At 40.9% G+C, this 20,706-nt stretch overlaps 1 protein-coding gene across 1 annotated transcript; it reads left to right on the top strand.

Moving 5' to 3' along the window:
- Window positions 1-3,045: 3,045 nt before the first annotated feature.
- On the top strand, window positions 3,046-17,871 carry UGDH (UDP-glucose 6-dehydrogenase). The gene is made up of 12 exons (XM_050338389.1): window positions 3,046-3,208; window positions 3,862-4,030; window positions 6,255-6,356; window positions 7,724-7,924; window positions 8,012-8,209; window positions 8,703-8,850; window positions 10,009-10,103; window positions 12,109-12,239; window positions 12,930-13,063; window positions 14,160-14,251; window positions 14,337-14,447; window positions 16,616-17,871. Exons 2-12 carry the CDS (start codon window positions 3,869-3,871, stop codon window positions 16,724-16,726), a joined length of 1,485 nt encoding a protein of 494 aa, XP_050194346.1. The 5' UTR covers window positions 3,046-3,208; window positions 3,862-3,868; the 3' UTR covers window positions 16,727-17,871.
- Window positions 17,872-20,706: the final 2,835 nt, after the last annotated feature.

Below are 20,706 nucleotides of genomic sequence, written 5' to 3'. Positions count from 1 at the left end.
AGCCTGGGACTGTTCCTGAGTACCTCAGATTTCCTGGTTACAGGTGGGGTGCCTCCCAGTTGTGCTGTATCAAATGTTAAAGAAACCCTTTAGAGACAATGGTGGTTGTTGAATCTGTGTCAGATGTCAGTGTCACGAACTGATTACACAAACACAACTGCCTTTAGTTAATGATCAGCTAAATGTGGTTGGCGATTAGTCTGACATTAAACACTCCCCAGATATGATACAAAACTTCGTTCATATCCAGGGTTCCTTGCTGGCTTTTCCTCTCACCTCCCACATCAGGGTGCCAACAGATTACACAATCATGCACTCACTTGCTCTTCATTGTCTTCCCTCCCCTTCCCCTCATCCTCCAAATCCTTCATAAATCATGACTTCTCCTTTGCATAATGGAATAGCTTGTACATGAGAGGTGAAAAGTGGAATCTCCACCCACCTCTGGCATTCAGATCACTCTTTGCTTGCTGGTTTCTGTAAAGGCAGAGATGCCTCAAGCCCACTCCTCAACATGCTGGAAGAGGGATTCATCTGATCTGGTCAACTGCCAATGCTGAGGGAAAACATACACTGAAATCCCATTCCTCATGTTATTTAAGTTACTGATCGTGCAATGCAAAAGTATTCACAGCCTACACTGAGCTTCAAAAAACAATTGAGCAGAAGTCTCATTTTAAAAAATGGTCAGCAGTGGACCAGCCTCATCTACTTTGCAGTGTCCCAGGGCTGTATCTCCAAAGCAGCAGGCTTCAGGAGGTTTAATGGTATGCCCTGAAGCCTTACATAAGCTTTATTGCATCTGCACAGTGTTGTAAAAAATTCTGCATACTGGTAAATGATGGGTCTGCCTGAATGGAAAAAAAGAGAAGACCTCATCCAGTAATTCAGAATTTCTGCTGTAAGAAGAGGGGAGACCCAAACTCACTGCCCTTTCCATTGCAGTGTCTTTGAGCCCTGCATTTTCCCCCTACCTTCATCTCAGGAGAGTAGGCTATAGGGAAACAAAAGCAGCCCTCATCATCCTTTCACAGAATCATAGAATCATTTTGGCTGGAAAACACTTCCAAGATCATCTAGTCCAACCTTTCAGGGTTAAGTTGTAGTGTTCTGCAGGAATCCAAGATCCATGTCCCAGGCAGGAGTGTGATAGCCTATCATGAAGGTCCTTTGCTATGAGGAAAGGGACTGGGGTCAGTTGCAGGCTCCAAGGTCTATTCAGACATTTGAAACAGCTCTCAAATCATAGACTATAACCCAGACCTTTCTCCTCCCAGGGAAGGGCCAGGATTACCAGACCTGAAAAATAATTCCCTTTGAAACTCTTTGGTAAGCTAGCATAGTTGCAAGTGCAGAGTTAGATCCCCATGTTTCTTTACAATCTCCATGACACAGCACTCTCCTGAGGTAAGTATGCCTGAACCTGCCTGCCAAGGAAATCTGGAGCTTTTACCCTTACTCTTAGCAAACACAGTAGCAAGGAAGTATTAGCTGACTCTAATGAACAAGTACCCACACATGCAGCAGCAGGCAAAGGGAAGTTCTCACACACGTGGCCTTGCACACCATCACTGTACCCTTGCTGTTTGCAGAAAATCCATTCTGTGTGTCAGGCGCACACGAAGCATGCTTACCATCACCCTCAGGGGACCACCTGAAGTGGGTTTGGCCCTGCCAAGATAGCAACAGGCATATACAGAGGGACCAGATAATGATCTTGCAGTACAAATGTATGCATTCATGGCTATTCTGAGACCTAAGGAGATAGACAGGGAGTTTGAAGAGGATGGTATAGGTGTGACTGACTTGGTAATGAGAGCTCACTGAGCTTCTGTTTGCTTAGGTTTCCTTGGAAAAAAAGCAGATGTGTTAAAAATTGAGACATCTGTGCCAATAAGCAATGAGGAAAGGCATGACTTGTTTTTACTTCAGAATAAACACGGTGAACCCTGCACCTTCGCCAGGCAGTTTTTGCCTAACCACGTCAACTCTGCCAGGATCACGCACTGAGACTGCAAACCTCAGTAGGCTCTTTCAGTAGAAACTCACATATTTTACAGGCATTTCTAAAGGACCTGTGATTACAGTTAGATGGACATAGATTCTCCTAGGGAAAGATCAGATTCTCCAAAGTAAAATAGTAACAGAGTAATATATAAACCAGAAAAAATTATTTCAATTTTTTTAATATGCTTTAACATCTATGGACAAAAATTCCATGTAAGAACCAGACAGTTCTTTAGTCCCTTTCATAAGAACATACATGTATTATCCACCTAATCTGGCAACATTCAACATAGAAATTGTAATCTGTTAAAAGCATAAATCACTACAATATTGCAGATGCAGCAAAAAACCACACCACCCAGCTTCTAGGAGATGCAGTGTAAGTGAACTTTAATGCACTGGAGAAGACTGCAGATTTCTCACAATCTTTCTGCTCCCAAAGTCAGATGCAGTATACTAATAACAAATCATGTTTACACAAAAGGCAAGAGTAGTATCTAAGAACTTTAGTACCTCTAGGCAAGAGGTCCCTGGGCAGTGCACAGATCACAAGGGCAAGAGAGTGCAAGCTCGTTTTATTTCCTTACTCTGGGCAATGTTTGCAGCCTGGACTTTATACACTGTACTTTACTGTTACCTATCCACATTTCCCTTCAGTTCTCTTTGTTGCGATGGCGCTGCACCGCAGGAGAGAGCTTGAACACCGAGTTAGTTCTTTGCTTCACAGTAAGCTTAGCTAAAGGACAGAAAAATTATTCACGCGCGTATTCAACCACCACAGTCAAGTTCTCATATAAAAACGCCCCGAGGCAGAGGAGAGGAGCAGCTGAGCTGCCCAGCCCCGCCGCAGGCCCGCACTCCCCATCCGTGCCCGGGGGCTCTCCCGCACCCTGCGGGGCCGGGCCCGCCCTGCCCTCACGGCCCGCGGCCATTCGCGGCCATTCGCGGCCCGCGGCAGGCGGGGAGCGCCGGGCGGGCAGGCGGGGCGGCGCCGCTCCCCGCCCCCGGGGGAGGGAGGAGGCGGGGCGGCTCCGCTCGGCGGCCCCGCCATGAAACAGCCGCCTGGGCCCCGCGGCGGCCCTTTAAATAGCGGCCGCCGCCGCCGCCACTCCCCTGGCACTGGAGCATCGAGCTGAGCCCGCCGAGCATCCTCCCCGGGCATCGCGCCTATTCCCGCCGCAGCGCTCCCGCTCGACCCGCGGTAAGTCTGCAGGCTGGGGCTGCGGTGCCGGCCGCGGGTCCCGCCGCTGCCGTCCCGGGGGGCGCGGGGCACGGGGCCGGGCGCGGCCGGGAAGCCGCTCCCTTCCCGCGGCGCTCCCGGCGATGGAGCCCGCGGGATCGGCCTGGCCCGGGAGAGCGCGGTCAGCTCGGCCCGCTCCCTTCGCCGGGGAGGAGGCGGGAGCTGAGGCCTCCCTTTCCCGGCCGAGGGGCTCCGGGGGGCGGGCGCGGCCCGGGGTGCCGGCCCGACCGGCTCTGCCCGCGGCCGTGGGGCCGCGCTGGGCCCGCCGCGCTCTGCCCGCGGCGGTGGGCGCTGCTCCTGCCCCGGACTGCCGTGGCATCAGCAGTTCCCCGGCCCCAGGGTGGTGCTGGCGGTGGCAGGATTCAAAGCGACCACAGAAACGCTTCCTCAGCCGTCTGTGTGTGCTGGCGCTCTGCTGGAGAGGGGCAGACTCCAGTGTCCTCCTGTGTGGGAGACGGGAGTACCAGTTCATTTTAAGAGATCAGCCGTAAGAAAATATTTCTGCGGCAGCATAGTAAAATCTGAAATCATTAATACTCTTTGAGTTCATTGAATTGTTGGCCACTGTTTTAATTTTCAGCTCCTGATTTTCCTTTCACCCCTTCTCTTACCAGAGCAATCATGTTTGAAATTAAGAAGATTTGCTGCATTGGTGCTGGTTATGTCGGTGGGCCAACCTGTAGTGTTATTGCCCAAATGTGTCCCAATATCAAAGTGACTGTTGTGGATGTCAATGAGGCCAGAATCAATGCCTGGAATTCAGACACACTCCCAATCTACGAGGTAAATGTCACTGTTGTCTCTTCTTCCAGCCAATGTTGCATTTGCTTGCCTCCTGCCACATGGCATTTCCCCATAGCCCATTTCTGAAGCTTGTCAAGTTAGCACAGTAATGCCCTTCAAAAAGAGTATTCTGGAACAGCTGCTTGTCACTACTGCTCATTAAGCCAGATTTTTGAAATAACTTAGTATGGCTGATGCAGACAGGTATTAATGATTATATGGAGGGCTTAGTAAGGAAAATGTAATTCTATATATAGTGAATTGTGCTAAATCATGCTGGGTTTCTTTCAGGACTCAATTTAATCATAACATAGTCCTCTCGTTCTGTTACAGATATTATCTGTGGTGTTGTAGCACAATATGAATGGGTAATATTGAGTTGTAGGCTTTATTCGCGTTCTGAATACTGATAAAGTCCAATCTGTGCTACTCAGCTTTAACTATGTTGAAAGACAGTTATGTTCCTGATTCACTCGTACCATAAACCTTCAATCTGGCCTGTGAAGACTAGGCCAAATGAATGTATCACACTGCCACTCCTTCATTACCAAGTGACTTGAATTTCAAAACATACAGAGCAATTTTCTATTTTGCTTCTCCTAGCACTTGCTATTTTCTACTCTTTTTCACCCTAAAAGAATAGCTCTCTTTTTCTTTCCTTTATTCTTTCATGAGATATAGTTTTGAGGTTGTATAGATTTGAGTTCTTTTCTTTAATAAGAGCGAAAACTTATCTTCACTCGTCTCCCAAAGGAGAGAGTACAAGGCATATGTCTGGTACTAACAGTTACTCTTTTGCTATAGGAAGTCTGTGCTGTAACACTAATGCACTTTTTTTCCTTCTTAAAACCAAAGCTATACTGTGACTAAGTGAAGATGAATAGACCTCCTTTGTCATACAAATTCAAAGGAAAATGTGTATAATGTTCAGATTAGCAGGTGAGACATGAATAAAGTTTATAAAAGCAAGTACTTTGTTTCTGGTAAACACTTAGACTGAACAAGCTAAAGTAGACCTAGTTTTGGCATGTTTTGGTGTTTTTTTGTTTTTTTGTGTTTTTTTTAAAAACCAAACTCGCAACATCTGTTTCCTGGAATGGTGTCATTTGCTCACAAAGAATGTACAAAAACTGCCAAGAGTTAGTTCAGACAGTTGTAAAATTGAGTCACTCTACAGTGAGTTTTTTGTATTTTTTGCTTTGGGTTTTTTCAGTCAGAAATTGTCTACTGAGCTGCCTTTCTATTTACGTCCTAGGAAGACTGTAGTTGGAACACTTGGTGTGTTGTGACATGCTAATTTACCTGTTCTGACCTTTGTTTTCCTTTTAAGTTGGTGGCATTTGATATAAAATGAGACAGTAAAAATGTCTTGCGTAAGAAAGCTTCTGCTTTTTCTTCTCTCCGTCCAGTGAACCTTTGCCTTTCTGGCATTTACTCAAATATCTAACGTCATGATGGGTGTCTCAAGTTGGAGATTTGATTGCCAGGAGAAAATGTATGACTGTTCAAACAAAAATTAAAGTCTTCTTTTATCCATGACAACTATATCTTAGTTAGATTCTTTTTCAGACCATTCTCATACAGAGGATTGCTCACACAAGCGTGACCTTCTGCTTCTCTTGTCTGAATGGAAGTGTTAAGGGAAGGGAAAACGTTATGTGTCTCTGGAAAGAATCTCATCGTATTATGGCTGTGATTCTTCCACGCTGTACATGTGGTGCCATGATAAGCTTAATCTGGCCCAAAGACAGGTGGTTTGTGAAAGGAGTGGTCTTGATCACCCGTGTGTCCCTGCTGCCTATCTTTCACTGGGTCAGGGCTTGCTGACTGAGTGGAAGATTTTTTAGTGGGGTGGTTTGATTTTTTTTTTTTTTTTGTGCTGATCAGTTTTTGAATCTACTTAAAATTAGTCTACAGTTATTTCTTTAATTGTTGCTCATGGTAATAGAATTGAGTGTGGGAATAACAGTAGGCTAAAATCTGGCTGTACAGGTAACAGGCTGGTGTGGTGAAAGCTTCAAGACAGCATTCTGAGCCTTTTAAATAAGAAAGGGCTTTACTTTTTTCACTGTGTAAATCTATAGAAACTTGACTCACAGCAGACTGAAAACATGATGCACTGAGGGGGGTAAAAATGCCTGTGTATCTGAAATGGTATGCAGTTTGATCATACAGTTTGTTGTTCTTCTAACTGCATTAACCTTAACTGCCTTTTTTTTCCCAGCCAGGGTTAAAAGAAGTAGTAGAATCGTGTCGAGGAAGAAACCTCTTCTTTTCCACCAATATCGATGATGCCATTAGAGAAGCTGATCTTGTATTTATATCTGTAAGTTTAGGGGGAGAAGGCAGTTGTGTTTCTCTTTTTTTTTTTTTTTTCTTGTCAAATCATTAAGTTGGTCTTCTTTCTGCCTTTGTTTTGTGATGTAGATTCAGTTAACAATGTCATGTCATGGTCGCAGACTTTTTGTCTTTCTGCGTACTGTAGGAAAAGCGTTAAGTAGGCTTTTTAGGTTTTTTTTTCTTATAGCCAGCAACACCCTTGACAAATGAACAGGTTCTGAGTCAAAATGATCATGATATTTGGTTTGGTTATGTGTGTGGAATCTTAGAGCAGAATGTAGTGCAACTCTGTCATGCAGTGTACTACTGAGATCTATGGGACCTTAATAATACTGATAAAGTTCCTAGAGAGGGATGCAAAATCATATACTGGTTCCTGGATTACAAAGATGACTTATTTCTAGAAGCTTTTTAAAAATAGTATATTAATGGAAGAGGGGATGGCTTTAATACACTAGCTTTAATATTTTGAAGATGTTGACACCACTGGAAAGAGGATCCAGTCAAATATGAACAGCATGACCTTGTGTAATTTAGAAGGTTGTTACTAATACAGAATCCAAAAGAATTGTTTGCTATTCGTCTTGATAGGCCACAGTTGAGGGCTTTTGTGTTACTAAAGTCCTTTTTTCTTGAGAGCTCCTCTTTGTTAGGGCACTGTAGTATGGAGCTCTCTTTCTGATAGTATTTTTCTCCATTCATTAGGTCTAAAATGAATGCTGTGTGGCTGGATGACTGCCACTATTACTGCCCATATAGTGCCACCTGTTCTTGGTTCAAAACATGCTGTTGTGTTATACATGTTGTTGCTATTTCTTATTTCAGTTCTTAATGAAAAGGACCCTCTGTCTTAATCTAAAGGATGTGTTTTCCCTCATGTTGCCTTTTCTTTATACTTTAGTGTAGTGATTTTTGTCAGCCCTACACTTAAATTTCACTGCAAAGTGAGTTTAAACTATAGTTTCCTCACTAGCTGCAAAGATTCTTATGTGAACCTTTGCACTCCTAGTGTGGGACAGGTAACAAAAGGTGGCTGGCCATAATCATGAAGAAATTACTGGTGTTTCCAGAATAAGGAGTATGTTTCACCAAAGCCTGTAGAGCTGCTATGAATTGCTTGTTTAAATCCTGTTTGAATAGAGGCCAGTGAGCTTTCTGTAGAAAACAAAATGGGTAATTGAGACAGCTAATAGCTGTTCATCTGATATGGTAACCAGAATAATTTTAGGGTAGAAGAATTTTCCTTCCTCTGGGAAGGAAAATGTCTGTCAGCCTTGGCAATTTCACCTTGCCCCTTAACACAAGAGGTACTGACCTGTAACATTTCTACCCCTTTCATGTATTTGTAATTAGGTTAATACTCCAACAAAGACCTATGGAATGGGAAAAGGGCGAGCAGCTGATCTGAAATACATTGAAGCTTGTGCTAGAAGAATTGCACAGAATTCGAATGGCTATAAAATTGTCACTGAGAAAAGCACAGTTCCTGTGCGTGCTGCAGAGAGCATTCGTCGAATATTTGATGCTAATACTAAGCCTAACTTGGATTTACAGGTAAACATAAACTTTGAGTTGTGTGTTTAAAGGCTAGTTGTTGCTTTTGGCTTTTATTTTGGTGTTTCTTTTTTTCTGTGCCTGTAGGTGCTGTCAAACCCAGAGTTCCTTGCAGAAGGAACGGCCATCAAGGACCTGAAGAACCCGGACAGAGTGCTTATTGGTGGAGATGACTCTCCAGAGGGACAGAAAGCTGTCCGTGCTCTTTGCGCTGTTTATGAGCACTGGGTGCCCAAAGAAAAAATCCTCACGACCAATACGTGGTCATCAGAACTTTCTAAACTGGTTGGTGTTACTCACTGCTGTTTTCTGCAACGAGCAAAGGGTAGAAGGGAGGCAAAACTCAGAAGCAGAATTTCAATGGCACTGAGTGCTGCAGCTAGGAAATATGGATGAGGCTGGGAGGACCCAATATGTAGGTCAAAGGATATTAATATCTTCCAGTTATCTCAGCTTAGCTAATAGATGATACCAACTTTCCATGGAGTCATTTTCTCACTTTTATTGCTGTGTTATTTATTACTGAGAGTAAACTTCCAGTGCTACAGGAAGTGGTTGCCCTCATGAAATGGTTCAAACCCTGCAAGTTAAGCATTACAATGTTTCACTTAGATCCCACTAGCTGGCACCTACGTATTAAACTAGTTATGTTACCATTTTGTATGTCAACAGAGTTACATAGATACTGAAGTAATCCTTTCAGTAGCAACTCACTTTGGTCTGTGGATATCTTCATTTCTGGAAAAATAAAGTTCTTTACTATGCTTTTTATTTACAGGCAGCTAACGCTTTCCTTGCCCAAAGAATCAGCAGCATTAACTCAATCAGTGCCCTGTGTGAAGCTACAGGAGCAGATGTTGAAGAAGTAGCAAGAGCTATTGGAACAGACCAAAGAATTGGAAATAAGTTTCTCAAAGCCAGTGTTGGTAAATGAAAAATTCCTACTTTTTTCTATTTTTTTTTCTTCCCTCTTGGGCTTCTGGTAAATAGTGCAATAGGCTTCCTAGTAGTGTCTTGAAGTAAGTCATCTAGAACTCTAAAATCTTCTACAGCATTAGAAGTGCTTAATGCATGAAAATATTGCTGCAGATTACTAGTATAAATCTCTTTTTCTGGTTAAATGTCTAGGACTGAGGTTGCTCTAGACCTTGGCAATCTGAAACTGGAGAGTGCATGGTTTATCCTGCCTGTGACACCAGAAAGAAAAGCTGCAACTTTATTTTTCTGAAGCATCACGGATGATAGTGCTCTCCAAGATGTCTTCCCAGTTGTAACTGCTGCAATTTTGTTTGGTAGTTGCTGCCAGTGGCCTGAGGGAGGGTGATGCCTCTAGGTTGGAATGTGTGATGGCATCTTCTGATTTGTAGGATGAATTCATAGAATCATTGAGGTTGGAAAAGACCTCCAAGATAGCCTTGTATGGCTTCAAGCTAGAAAGAGAAAGTGTGACTTTAAAATAACCTTATTAATTATAATCTATCCTAGAGTCTATGTAAGAGTGAAAAATAGAGAGCAAATCCATTACCAAAATTCCTCTTAGATCATTATAATTCCTCCCATAATCTGCTGTTTCTGGGATTTTGCTTGCTGAGCAAAGTTCTAAGTTCAAGGATCCCTCTAATTGTTCCTTGGTCAGCTGTGGTGATCTTTGGTTCTTGGCAATGATTAGATATCCGTTTGGGGATGTGGGAGGAAAGACCTGAATGTTAACACAGTTGTTCTGAGAAATGTTAATCTAAATCTTGAGGTGGGGGAAGAGCAAGCCCAGGAGCTTGTCCACCTGCTTATAATAATGTAAGATAGCCCATAGTTGCCTTTTTTCATACCAGTCCCCAAGTTTGAGTTAAAACTTTCATCAACTTCAGTGGGACCTGAAGCAGATTTTAAGGCTTCTGGAACTGAGAAAGTAAGTAGATCCAAGAGTTAGATTTTGAGTTAGTTAAGGTTTTTCATTTGCTAGCAGTGAAATACTGGGAAAAATTTTAATGCTAACTGTGTCAATGATTACCAAAAACTGCTTGATTTCAAAAATTGGCTTAGGTCAGTACAATAGTCACCTGTAAAATAACCATTTGCTCTTTCAGGGTTTGGAGGTAGCTGTTTTCAGAAGGATGTCTTGAATTTAGTGTACCTCTGTGAGGCACTGAACTTACCTGAGGTAGCTCGCTACTGGCAACAGGTACAAATTCTTCTCTTTCTTTTTTTTTTTTTTTTTTTTGAGGGTGGTGTTTCTTTAGCACTCAGCTTTTAAGCATTGTCCACATATAATCTGTGTTTCACCTGTAAAGAGCACATACCTTAATGCTGATCACCTTGATATTTTAGTGGCATTTGATACTTGTAGGTTCTTAGGCTTTTGGGGGTGAAGTAAGTTGTCTGGATCAAATGGATTGGGAAGTTGTCTAAAAGCAGCAATAGAAAATGTGAAGTAACAAGCATGTTTCCTGTCTTCCTCTTGCATCTGGGTATCTCTGTACACTTTGAATTCAGAACTTGTGATCTTTTCCTCAGGCTCTACTTTTACAGTTCTGAAAGACCTCAGCAGAACTCACTGATTTTTTTTAATAATTTTAGGAATTGTTGGGAAGATGCTAACATGTTACCTCACTGATAATCTGATGAATAGGGGAAAACTAATACTGTCTTGAAAGAAAAACAAAATTGGTTTGGCTTTGTCCTCTGAGGTCTCAAGGGTCCTTCTCAAGGTGCAGCCTACTTGATCTCTTGGCAACCCAAAGGCATAGAAACACTTAAAGTTTGCTCTGTCTGGAGGGCTTTTTTATTTAATAAAAGCCTAAAAGGTTGCAGTGTTACTGTAAGCAAACTAGTTAAAGTACTTTTCATGCTTTTATGCTCTCTTACTCTCTTTTAAGAGCAGTGTTTCTCTATGGCTTAATAAGCTGTGGATAAATCAGACAGTAAGAACAGGTGCTGCAGAGTTAGGGTGAGGTAAAATGCTATGCTCAGGTAGTACAACCCCCTACCTGCATCTTTTGCTTTCCTAGATGTCATCTAGGACTGTCATCTCACAGGGGTCTGTGTGCCCCAGCCCACACTGCTCGAGGCATGCAATGCACACGTGTGCACCCATATAAGCAACTGTGTGAACCCCTTCTCTGTGGCCTGAGTGCTTCACTCTCAGCCGCCCATGCACATGGAGAGCTCAGACCAGAAGCAAATTCTGCAGGATATGCTGATCAGAACAGTCCTAGAATCCTAAGTTTTATTCTCTCTTGACTTTAGACAGGGCAGAACTCTCTAATGCCAAAATCTTCATTCCTTGTGAACTTAAACTACAGAAAGAAATATATTCCTCTTGCCCTATCAACTGTACCTTCACTGCCTGACACTACCCTGTTGAATTGCAAAAATCTCACTGCTTTTATTTCTTTTCCTCAAATGAATCTAGTTCACCAATATCCTTCTACTGTATAGTTTGTTACATATTTGTTTAGTAGGCTGCTGCTGTTAATTTCTTGATTTGGATAAATTTCAAAACCCAGAGGGATGTGTGTAGGTCCTTGCAGTCCACTTTGAATACTGACTAGGTGTGGCAACCTACCTTTCCTATTTGAGCAATGATCCAGCGCTTTCTGTGTGTAAGGGCTGGAGATCAAAGTATTGAAGCAGGCTGGAGGAAAGCACAAGAACAACTGGTGATTGAACCCACTTTCATTTAATAACAAAATAACAGTGAGGCATTTAAAAATGTGGTTGAGTTACACTAGTTTTGTGTATTGGTATCTGTTAGTGTGCATGAAAAAGGCTAAAAATATTCTCACAGTTATTACACGTATCATGTAAAGAAGTGTAGGTCTGGCAGTGGGATGTCCATGTGACATCAAGTACTCTAACAATGAAATTGTATTCTAGGCAGAAACATGGAAAGCAGTAAGTTATACTTTCCTTAAAACCAATCTGAAAAAAACCTAGCCTTTAAACTAAATAATGAATGATAGGATGTGTGGATGTGTATCTGTAGTCACTGATTAAAATAGGATTTAGCTCACAATTTGATAATTAAATTTATCTTTGGATTACTTATGATACTGAGTAAAAATGCGTAACTTTCTCTTTTAAGCCTCTGTTAAACTTGTGTGGGTAGCTTGACTTGATTGTTAATAGAATCTGTTTATGGTTTAAAATGTCTCCCTTCTGTACCATCATGCCTTATATCATTGCAGGTAATAGACATGAATGATTACCAGAGGAGAAGATTTGCTTCCCGCATTATTGACAGCCTGTTCAATACTGTCACTGACAAGAAGATTGCTATTTTAGGGTTTGCATTCAAAAAGGATACTGGGGACACAAGGTAAGAAAGCAAGCACAGTTCACTAACGTGGATTCCCTAGAGTCGTCACCAGCCATGCAGCTAAACCCCCAGTCGAATTGCATTAATAAAAATAGCTCAGATATGGGACCCTTCATTTCTTGTGACTGAATTGGTTTGTAAAACGGGTTAGTCTTTCTTACATGGGTGAAACAATTGATTCTTGACCTCTACAACATAGTGACTCTTTCAGATCAGTTAACTCTAGTTCTCGCTAACTTGCATAAGCAAAGATAAATTTTGAGAGTCCTTCCATTCTCCACAGAAAAGAATGCAAATGTTTTTGCAGCTGGTTCTAAATTGCTATGTGAAGCCAAAGTTTTGGCTTTGTTTCCTGAGGGTGTTTATTTCTGTTTTCTTGTAAAGCTCAAACTTGATACAACTCTTCAGCTGCAGTTTGTGGGGAATGCTTATAAGCCCTATGCCTTCTTAATTATGGTCATTAGGAGTGCTGGGACTTACTATCTCTCTTGCATGACTCAGCAAGGCAGATAGAGACTTGGTTTTCGTATTATTCTCCTTGGTGTCCCTCAAGATTTCAGGTTTGTTGCTGGTGTGGTTGCCACTAAGATATTGAATGTAAAACTGGTATAAAAGCTTTGTCATTGCATATAATGATAGCTGAAGACTTTCATTATGCCACCTGGTTCATTAATTGATTCTCTTCCCTAGAGAGTCCTCCAGTATCTACATTAGTAAGTATTTAATGGATGAAGGAGCAAAGCTCCATATATATGACCCTAAAGTACCTAAGGAGCAAATCATCTTGGATCTCTCACATCCGGGTGTCTCAGAAGATAATCAAGGTAAAAATGCTCATGTAAAGCTTACTCCTCACTCCCCACCCTATTCTCAAAATACACATGACATTGTGCAGGTGGATACACTTATTAGAAGGTTGTCCTAACTCAGAGGATTACTCTTAACTCTTCTCCCTTTTCCTGTAGCTTTTATAGATAAATGCTAATTCTGGACTATTGTATGTTTTTCTTTGGATAATATTCATTTGAATAGATGCCTGAAGTTTTCTCTCTGCATAATTAAAAGGAAGAGAAAGAAGAATGTCCAGGAGAGACTAGTGTCATTCTGAAGGCTCATTTGTGTCTTGAGTTCTATCTTGCATTAGTTCTTTCTTGCGTATCTAAAATAGGAATAAAGAAATAGTTCTGGAATTCACGGTTGAGCATTCTCTCTGCCTTCATATCACTTCCAAATTCATTTGTTGCCTTAAATTCAAGAAGATTTTAAAGTAATCATCTGTGATTAAAAATTTCTTGGTGGGAAGCGAGGGGTACTTGGGACCTCTGTTTTCCTATTAGGGAGGGGAGGAAATGGAATTGATGGAGGGGGAGAATAGATCAGCCTTGTAGAGGTGAAGAGAGTGGAGGAAAATGAGCTGTGATGAAGAATAGGGGAAGGTGTACATTACTTGTAATGCCCTTGAATTTAGAGGGAAAGGGCAGGCTGGCCTCTAGGCATCTCCTCAGACAGTCAGAGAATGAAGGCAGCCCCTGGGGAGCCATGTGTATCTTCTCTGGTGTGAACTGAGTGTTAAATAGAAACTGTGATGTGCTGCTGTTGTACAGACAATGACCTTTGTGAGAGCCGGCATTTGAACATGCCATAGTACCTTCTAATTTTAGAGATGTGCTTGACTGTTTACATCGAATTTGAATGCTTGACTTGAAACATTTAAGTGCTCTGATGCTACTCTGATGCCAAACTGCTTTCTTTAAATAAGTAAAATCAAAATGACAAATGCATTGATAGAAAATATCTCTAGGTGAGTGACTTGAAACTGCTTGTTTATGTAGGGTAAGGAAGGAGACTCCTTTCCAGAAGTATGTTAGATTGATGTTTAAGATGTGGGCAGAATAAGACTTTATTTTCCTCCTGTTACAGTGTCTCGGTTGGTCACTATCAGTCAAGATCCCTATGAAGCCTGTGATGGAGCTCATGCCCTTGTAATTTGCACTGAATGGGACATGTTTAAGGTAAATATTATCTTTATCTTAAACTAAAGGAGAAGAGAGGAAGTGTACTGTTATTTATTTTATTTGCTTTAATTACCCTTTACAGGAGTTGGATTATGAACGCATTCATAAGAAAATGCTAAAGCCTGCATTTATCTTTGATGGTAGGAGAGTTCTAGATGATCTCCACAATGAGCTACAAGTCATTGGCTTCCAGGTAATCAGCTGAGTGCTGCTGCTTATGTTTCTTTCCTTCTGTTCTCTTCCTTCAATGACTGAGTAGCAAGGGGAAAAAAAAATCTCTTCAGGTATGGATTTAGATGTAAACCTGTCTATTCACTAGTGCTGTCTTCCTCCATTATCTTAATAGCGCATCAGTCAATGAAATTATTAAAATTCAAGCTACTTCAGAGTATGCCATCAACGTTTAGCAATATAAGCCTTAGAATCATAGAATCATTTTCCCCTGCCTGGAAATTTATTTTAATACCACCACTACCAAAAAAAAAAAAAAAAAAAAAGGCAGTGTATACAAAGACGTATCTGAAGATAAGTCAGTGAAATGCTCAAGTGTTACATGGGAGGTTGGATTAGTTCTTTGTGATCAATTAGGATCAACCAGAAGATCAAAACAATGGTGTTTGTTTACACAAAAGAGAAAACCCAAATTAAGCAAATGCTTAACTTTTTATCTGAGCATTTTACTAAGCTAATAGCAAATTCTACATCAAATTACAACCCATGTCATATTTCTCCTAGGAACTTCTCTTCTGAAGGTTTCCATGGCTTAAAGGCTTTCCACATCACAGACTGTACCTTTGCATTTCTTTTATGAAATTCTAGTTGAATTTTTAACCAATTAGTGAGTCTGCCATCCAGAATCCTGTTGGTCATCCAGGTTTATTATCCAGATTTTTCATCCAGAATATCATTACAAAGACATTTAATAATTGACCTACATTCTCTGCATAAAATAATAAAATGGATTTTGTCTATCATGGACAGTATTTAAGTTTTTAGGGCCCTAGTCTTTAACTTCCCTTGTTAAAAGCTATTGGATTAGACAGCCTGATGCTGATAGCTATTCCATTGTATACAATCCAAACTGATGAATTTGAGTTGCTTTAATTTTTTTTCCTTAACTGATATTTAAATAACTTTTAACACTTTTACCACTTCAATTATAACCCGTTTCCACAGTGGAAGTTTAATTCAGGCTATACGAATGTGAAGCTCTGATTCTAGGCAGAGTACTTTCTGCTCAGGTCTCAAGCAGGGAAAGCAGAGTAAGTCCTGACTGACAGGCTGGAAGCACTTTTGGCATAGACATAGACTTTTGGCATTCGAGCAATACTAAAATCACCAAATTCCTGAATAATCTGACAGAAGCATCTCAGCCAGACCCAATAAGAACAAAAATCTACAAGCCAGGTGCATGTTCCAGGTGTTTCATTCCGTGTGCTCCTGAATACTGTGATTATCTGTAAGTGGCTACAGGACTTCTCTCTGGTTTTTTTCCCTGTTTAAGCTACAGTTGTTTATGCTGTCTATGAACCAGATTGTATAAATTGATTTAACCAGGCAGTTGAAGCTGTTAATGGGCAGATATAGTACAAACAGCTCACTTGACTGTTGAAACAACTCTCTTCAGAGTTAACTCAAATGTCTGTCTAGAATATACTAATCAAAATTTTGTTAAAATAGTCTTTTGGTGCTTTACATCTGACCTGCACTGTTTAAGAGGAAAGCTACAGCTCTGCTTATTTACTGAGTGTCTGAACTATCTTACTAGTTGCTTTGTTTTCTACAAGCTCTGTCCTTAGTGATTTACATTAGTCTGAGCTAGAAATTAGAGGAACTTGCCTTGCTCTTTGAATTTTGCAGTACCTGGTTTGTGTGTGTATTGGCTTTGTTACATGCTTTCTCTTGGACAGTGTTGGCTGCCTGGTAGCCTTTCAGAGTTGGGTCGCTTCAGAAACAGCTCCCTGCAATAAGGAGCAAAAAGGATTTTTTTGATGCTAATTTAGTATAAATTTTTAGGAAAAGGAGTCTGAACCCACATTTTATGAATACCCAGAAATATTTTGTGGTATTTGGTAGTCCTATGGAAGCTGAGGCAGGTGAATATTCAAATTAGCAAGATTTGACTTTCAATAGGTAAAGCAGGCACCTGTGAAAGGCTGGTTGTTTGCTGGGTATTTTAAACAAACGCTTCACAGCTCCAGTGACAGAAACTGTCCCTGGGCACACTGTGCTTTGTGGCTTGTGTTATTCCAGTGTTCATGAAATGTGGTCATGGTCCTGGATTTAATTTGTAGGTTCCTCATTGGCTAGCATGATTATGTTAGCTTGCCACACTCACTTGTTATGTGTTTTCTGTTTCAGATTGAAACAATTGGAAAGAAGGTGTCAGCCAAAAGAATTCCTTTTGCTTCTTCATGTGAAATTCCTAAGTTCAGCCTGCAGGACCCACCTGTCAAAAAGCCTAGAGTATAATGTTTAATAGGTACTGAAGGAATTATGTGGATTTTCTTAGTGAAAATAACTGTAAGCCTATGCTTTTTTGTAAGGAATTATATTTTTCATAAACTAAACCAATTTTAGAAATCGTACCTGGTACATGTGAATTCAGTCTCTTTTCAAATCTCTATTTTTATAGCAATTTTTTTTTGGTTACTGAAGATGGTACAGACCTGTTTTTAATAATGAATCATCTTTTAAGTGGAAAAGTTACTTTCAAACTGCAGATTTCTGCTTCCAGAAATGTTCCTAAACAGCACTTTAAATGTTTCAAGTGATACAAAAGCAAAAGAAATAGAATATCTTTTTACCTTAGTCCAGTTATGGACCATGATCAGGAACTCTGGTCTTACTAATTTTTCATTTTCTCTTGGGGTGATTCTTTGGCCAGTTAAACACTTGCTCTAAGTGGCACTGAAGTCAAAAGATCAGTTCTTAGTAAACTGGCAGGCTTTAGGTCCAGCCCTAAAATAGAACTGACTGCAACAATAACGCCCCAATCCTGGCTGGGATCAGTTGGCACTGATGCAGTCTAAACTGCATCTGTTGGGAAGCTGGATACTTCTGCAGGCATCAGTCATGTCATTAATGCAGGTGTGGAGCAGCAGCTATGAACTGATCCACTGGCAGATCTTCAGTTTTGATTTTTTGGTTGTCTTGCCTACATTCCGTGTGCAGCCACACCAATTATTGATTTAATCAGATTCGTGGGGCAGATGTATCCGAAGTTACAGCAACACAACATGTCTTCAGCAGAGGAGCATTCTGCTTGTTTAAACATTGAACTTAAGCAGAATTACCTTAATTTGGTGTCAGCCCAAGTAGAAAGCGAATACTGGCTTTGATTGTTACCTGATGGTTATTTTTTTCCTTCGTTCTGCTTACATACTTCATCTGAAAGCAGCTTTTTTAATGAGTCTGCAAAAAATTAATCTCTGCTGTGAAGAAATTATTAAAAATAAATTCAGCCCCAAAAGTTAGTCAGCTTGCTACCTCATTTAATTAAGCAGGAATGAATAATTCCTATGTTATCTCGATATTTTTGCCTTTACTGTTACTTTAATTCCACCTGTTTTTATTATTCTCAGTTGGCCAGTGCTATTAAAATCCTTGAGATGACAGTGTTTGTGTTTTTGGCTTGTTGCATGGGGCTGTGAAATGGAGGGGAAGATAGAGAAGGATGACCATGAACAGCTTTCAGTCTAGAAGATGTCAACATCTTAGTTGAATAATATAATGTTTGGATACTAGAGAATTATCCTGCAACTAGTCACATAATACCTTCTGAATTTATGCAACTGGTGTGCCTTCAAGAATGCTGTGTTAATTAGTTAAATAGAGGGTAAGATCAGTGTCTTGGTAATGAGGGCTATCACCATAACTTTACCCACAGAAGTGTAGGTTCAGTCAAAGCTTTGGACAGATACTTGAAGATTTAAGGAACTTGTATAACGATACAAAACACAGTTACCTGACGGAAACAGCTGTATCCTTGAACCAAACGCTTTCAGATTCTGCACAAGTGGCTTCCGCACAGGGACTTGCTCTGCAGCAGTCACCTGGCACTTAGGACAAATATGCCTCAGGCTTTTTGTCCTGCTGTAAAATTCTTCTCAGAGGAGCACATCAGAAGCCACTCAATGGGAGTGGGATTTATGGGGGCTCAAAACCAAACTGTCATCTTACCTCATCCTATCTCCCTTCCTCATTGAGTAGTGCTGCTTTCGTGCCACACCTGCAGAACAGGGACAACCCTGGGATGATATAGCTCTGGTACTTCCAACTGGTAGATCCTCCAGGTGGGCATCTTCTTGGCTACCTCTGCCCCCACAGAACCTGAAGGGGCAGGCTGGTCACCTCCTCTTGGGCATTACGAAGAGGGTGCTGACAAGTTGTGCTCAAAGGATCTCTTGTCCTTCGCTATGTTCAGGTTAGTACAGCAGTCCTGCAGGGCTCATCTCAACCAGGAGGGTGAATAGAGGCATCAGAAAATCAGGATGTTTTTGAGAAATTCGCACACAGCTGTGGTAGTAGTGCATCTGCATGTCCTCATCAGTTTGTTAGTCTTGTGTCAAGTGTTGCTCATGTTGGGAATGTGCAAGTATTCCTGAGCTTCCAGTGGTTTTTCACATGCCCTCCCAAGGAGGCAGAGGAAGTAGGTGCTATACCCCTATTCCTGCCCTGTTTCTCCTGCAGACTTAGTCAAAGCCTGAATAGTGACTTTTGGCTTTAGTCATAAAGATATTAGAAAATGGTCAAGTTCATGACAGTGGGATCACTCTAACTCCCCTCTTGGGAAAGGGGGGAGCAGCACATCCTTTCTGAAGAGCAACAAGGGATAAAACTGGTACTGGCATTTCCCTTGCTTTCTTAGAGTCAATTTAGTTTCTTGGTGGCTGCATGCTTTCAGTAGGACACTGGGATTGTGGGAACATTCCTTCAGGATACAGCAAACTTACTTTGCATATATGCAAATGAACCTTACCACAGGCCAAAAGGGAGAGCTCCAGAAGCTTGTGCAAGCACTGTGAATCATACGCCATTGTCTGAAGAGTACAGTTGCCAGGGAAATAAGAACTGTATTCCTACTTTGAAGGCTTGAGTACTGCATGTAAGAGATGGGGTTTACTGCTATTGAGTCTTTGTGTATGGGATTTCACAGCATGTAATTCTGGATGAGACTTGTGTAATGTGAGCCATGGACTCCTGTGCTCTGAGTTCTTTTTATGCGTTTCTTAATAAAGTGCAATCCTACAGTAACACTGTTTTTCACTGCAAAAATGTGAATACAACAGCTCAAGCAAATCCAGATTTAATACTAGTCTAGAAATAGCATGATACAGACTTCATAAATTAGATCTTACCCAAGATACACAAACTGTAAATGACAGTCAAGATGTACCACTTTCTTCCATGTATGTGTGTTCAAGTCTTTGTGCAGGCAAAATTAGTCTGGTTCCAGCAATACAAGAGCCAAGAATATTGCGAGTGAATTAGAACACACACTTTTAACCAAGACTAGTTACTATAGAAGCAGTTAGGGTGAGATTTTGTACTGGCCAACAAGTTTATACTTCTCTTACTTGAGGTGCTTGCAGTGCTCTAATCTTGCTCAACAGCTTAAGTTGGAATTTAGTTGTAAAACAATACAGGAAAGAATAATAGTTATCTGATTTAGGAATGCTGGAGTCAGTTTCCATGACTTGCTTTTGCTGTATGGAGCTTAACATTTCTACTGTAAGTTGAACATCTGCAGTAGGTTGCCTCATTGTCATAGTACAGAAGCATAAATACGTGACACCTTCTTTTTAAATGAAGGGAACACAATATTAATTATTCATCAAGTAGAAATGCAAAATTGCTCTTAAATCAACAAAGCCAGAGTGTTCAGTTCACCTGAAAACTTGAAGTCATTGGAAGATGCAACAATTCTCTACATGTAACAGTTATGCTTCACACAGTGTAGTAGAATGGATGTAATGATACTAAAAAAGACTATCCTTTCTTTTAAAGTGTCTGTGTCAACTTGACATATTATCAACTTAGTTTGATGTTTTCCTGATTGCAAGGATGAATAATGTTTCTTAAAATATTTTTTGGCTGCTTTGTGAAACAAACTGACAGAATGATGGCATTGACATACAAAAAGGAAATGTCACTAAACATGAAACTTCATCGGAAACAAAACTGAGACTCATGAAACCTGTGCTGAATTACAACAAGGAGATTTGTGACAGTTTGGTGCTTTAACATATAGTTATGGAAAAAATGAATAGGCAATAGGGAAGTAAATGGCTGTGAAAGCAGGAATTTGTAACTAGGAAAAGAACTTTAGGACTTGTCTTCAAACGCTGTGAAAAAAAACCACAAAGACCTCCTCCAATCTATGAAGTCAAAGTGTGCTTGCTTTCCTTAGAAGCTACTGCAAAACATGCAGTTAGAAAATTGTGTAGCTT

Source organism: Myiozetetes cayanensis, unplaced genomic scaffold, assembly GCF_022539395.1.
Source record: "Myiozetetes cayanensis isolate MyiCay16 unplaced genomic scaffold, myiCay2020 scf7, whole genome shotgun sequence".
Taxonomy (NCBI): Eukaryota; Metazoa; Chordata; class Aves; order Passeriformes; family Tyrannidae; genus Myiozetetes; species Myiozetetes cayanensis.
This window is presented reverse-complemented; position numbering and strand designations above follow the sequence as displayed.

What these genes read in the sequence shown, in the direction of transcription:
- UGDH (XM_050338389.1), top strand. Translation starts at nt 3,869, where the DNA reads ATGTTTGAAATTAAGAAGATTTGCTGCATTGGTGCTGGTTATGTCGGT. An exon ending in CTGATCTTGTATTTATATCT is followed by an intron (nt 6,357 to 7,723) that starts GTAAGTTTAGGG and finishes ATTTGTAATTAG; the next exon opens with GTTAATACTCCAACAAAGAC. An exon ending in AGCCTAACTTGGATTTACAG is followed by an intron (nt 7,925 to 8,011) that starts GTAAACATAAAC and finishes CTGTGCCTGTAG; the next exon opens with GTGCTGTCAAACCCAGAGTT.